The sequence below is a fragment of the Bison bison genome, unplaced genomic scaffold (genome assembly GCF_000754665.1).
Source record: "Bison bison bison isolate TAMUID 2011002044 unplaced genomic scaffold, Bison_UMD1.0 scf7180017845480, whole genome shotgun sequence".
NCBI classification, from domain to species: Eukaryota; Metazoa; Chordata; class Mammalia; order Artiodactyla; family Bovidae; genus Bison; species Bison bison.
Genome location: NW_011476053.1, coordinates 53546 through 56514, shown reverse-complemented (window position 1 = coordinate 56514; position 2969 = coordinate 53546). Strand labels below are relative to the sequence as shown.

At 70.5% G+C, this 2969-nt stretch overlaps 1 protein-coding gene across 1 annotated transcript in view; it reads left to right on the top strand.

Annotated features, from left to right (window-relative positions):
• The window catches only part of ARVCF (armadillo repeat gene deleted in velocardiofacial syndrome), a 17518-nt gene that overhangs the window by 8387 nt on the left and 6162 nt on the right, over positions 1-2969 (top strand). The window contains 5 exon segments of the mRNA XM_010834931.1: positions 1-475; positions 1179-1324; positions 1327-1677; positions 2041-2224; positions 2758-2875. The exon segment at positions 1-475 is cut by the window's left edge and continues 26 nt beyond it. Of these exon segments, the coding sequence (XP_010833233.1) occupies positions 1-475; positions 1179-1324; positions 1327-1677; positions 2041-2224; positions 2758-2875 (1274 nt within the window).

The window sequence follows — 2969 nt, the reverse complement described above, 5'->3', positions numbered from 1 at the left end:
TGGGCCCCGACGGCCTCCCCCTCCTGGACGGCGGGCCCCCCCTGGGCCCCTTCACCGACGGCCCCCTGGACCGGCACTTCCTGCTGCGTGGGGGCGGCCCAGCGGCCACGCTCTCCCGCACCTGCCTCGGCGGCGGGGGCGGCTTTCCCGACGAGCCCCGCGACGTCCCCGGCTACGGAAGCCTGTCTCGAGGGCTGGGCGTCCGGCCCCCACGCGGAGGCCCCCCAGGCCCAGGCCCTGGCGATGGCTGCTTCACCCTGCCCAGCCGCCGGGAGGCCTTTCCTGTGGGGCCAGGGCCGGAGCCGGGGCCGCCGGCCAGCCGCTCACAGCCCGAGCGGTTCCAGGCGGAGCCGTATGGCTTGGAGGACGACGCTCGCAGCCTGGCAGCCGACGAAGAAGGGGCCCCTGAGCTGGAGCCGGACTACGGCACCGCCGCGCGGAGGAGGCCGGACTGTGGGCGGGGCCTTCGCTCCAGGTGAGCCCTGTGCTCTGCCGCCACCTCCAAGAAGTCCGCCCTGCGCCCCGTGCCAGGGTGCCACCTGGGCAGTCTCGCTGCGGGATCGGCCTTGGCTCTTCTCGGGGACAGCGGCAAGGGCGGGCTCAGGCCTGGGGGGCTGCACTGGGTCCCCTCGTGCAGGTCAGGAGTCAGAGAAGCTGGTGAAGCACCGGCACCTCCCGCCCCCGCTTCAGCTAGATGGCCCCGGAGATACGAACTCAGGGCGTCTGTCTGAGCTTGGGCCAGACGCCTGTCCCTGCACAGGGGTGCCCAGAACCCAAGCCCCGGCCCTTCCCTTCCCGCCGGCACTTCTGGTTCTGTCTCTCCCGCTCTCAGCGTCTCCATCTGCGAGTGGGAACATGCCCACAGGCGAGACACTTGCCCAGCCGCAGCCCGTCACCTGGAAGGGGGTTGGACATCTGACCCCGGGCCTGGTGGCCCCTCACGTGGTCCTACCAGCAAGGCTGTGTGCAGGGGTTGCACTTGGGCCTCGCGGGAGGTGGGACCCCATCCTGGTGTTTCACAGAAACACCAGGTTTCTGCTGGGAGTCGGGGGTCTGCCTGGTGGCGGGAGTGAGCGACTCCCCGGGTCTGGGGACAACCTGCCCGACAGCCTGTGCGATTGCTTGGGAGCAGGGCCGCAGCCGCGAGGGGATGGTCACGCGCGTGCTGTCTCGCCCAGGGCCTACGAGGACGTGGCGGACGACGGCGGCGAGCTGATGGAGGAGCGGCCGCCCTTCCCCGCCACCGCGGCGCCCCTGGCGCAGCCGGAACGCGGCAGCCTGGGCAGCCTGGAGCGGGTGGTGCGGCGCTCGCCCTCGGCAGACAGTGCCGCAAGGAGCCACGCTGGCGGGACCCCGAGCTGCCCGAGGTGCTCGCCATGCTGCGGCACCCCGTGGACCCCGTGAAGGCCAACGCGGCCGCCTACCTGCAGCACCTGTGCTTCGAGAACGAGGCCGTCAAGAGGCGCGTGCGGCAGCTGCGGGGGCTGCCGCTGCTCGTGGCCCTGCTGGACCACCCGCGGGCGGAGGTGCGGCGCCGCGCCTGCGGGGCACTGCGAAACCTCTCCTACGGCCGGGACGCCGACAACAAGGCCGCCATCCGGGACTGTGGCGGAGTGCCCGCCCTGGTGCGCCTGCTGCGGGCAGCGCGGGACAGCGAAGTCCGCGAGCTTGTCACAGGTGAGGCGCCCGCCCCGGCCCCCAGCTCCCCACCACGACTCCTCCACCCCTCCCTCCCTGGTCCTCCTGGGAAGTGGTGGGCCCGTGGCTGGGTGCGGGTCACGTGAAGACCACCTCTTGACCCTGGAGCACAGTCCCAGCTGCCTGGGTGGCTGGGAAGGGGTGCACCTGCCAGCCCCTCCCGTGTCCCGGCCCCTGGGGGCTCCTTCCCCTCCCCTGTACGCCAGAGTGCCCACAGCCTCTCACCATGGCTGGTGTGAGCTGGGCTGAGCTGGTTGAGGAGGGGATCCCTGAGCTGGCCCTCTGGGGAGGAAGGGCAGACAGAGCCTGCGGTCAGCCCAGGCGGGTCGATGGTGCTCACAGGCACGCTCTGGAACCTGTCATCCTACGAGCCCCTGAAGATGGTCATCATCGACCATGGCCTGCAGACGCTGACCCACGAGGTCATCGTGCCGAACTCGGGCTGGGAGCCGGAGCCCAATGAGGACTCCAAGCCACGGGACGCCGAGTGGACAACCGTTTTCAAGAACACGTCAGGTTGCCTGAGGTGCGGGCCCTCAAGGCTGCCGGGGCTCTTCCCTGCCCAGGAGACGGGACCCAGGCGCCTAGCTGGCCTGTGCCCTGGGGACATCCCCGTGTCCCGGATAACGTGCAAGGCGGCTGGCCACCCAGGCCTCGGTCTCAGAGCTGGTCACAGCGCTTGTCAGGGTCCGAGAACGGGCCTGCTCTGCACGTCTGTGTCCCCTCCACGTATCCCTGCCACAGCCAGGCGGGGAGCTGGAACTCGCAGATCCAGGTCCCCTGGGTCCTGTCTGTCCGTCAGGGTAACCCCCTGTGAGGTCCCTGAGAGGTAGAACCCTGAGCTGCACAGACTCGGGCCTCTGGGAGTCAGAGGAGCCCCCACCCAACGTGGGTGCAGGCGGGCCCCCGGCCCAGGTCCCGCGGTCTGCCATTCACTGCCAGGCTCCCTCGTCTGCTGGCAGCCCTGACTGTGTGTGGGCATTTCTGCAGACAAGACCCCAGGGCTGGGGGGAGAGTCCCCACAGGAGCCAGCCCACAGGCTCACTCTTGGCCTCCCAGGAATGTGAGCTCAGACGGCGCAGAGGCCCGGCGGCGGCTCCGCGAGTGTGAGGGGCTGGTGGATGCCCTGCTGCACGCTCTGCAGTCGGCCGTGGGCAGGAAGGACACTGACAACAAGGTAGGCAGGGAGCCCCGGGAAGGGCCAGACTTGTAGCCCCCACAATGGGCTGGGGTCTGAATAGGAGCCCTGGAGCACTCGGGCAGCAGGGGGG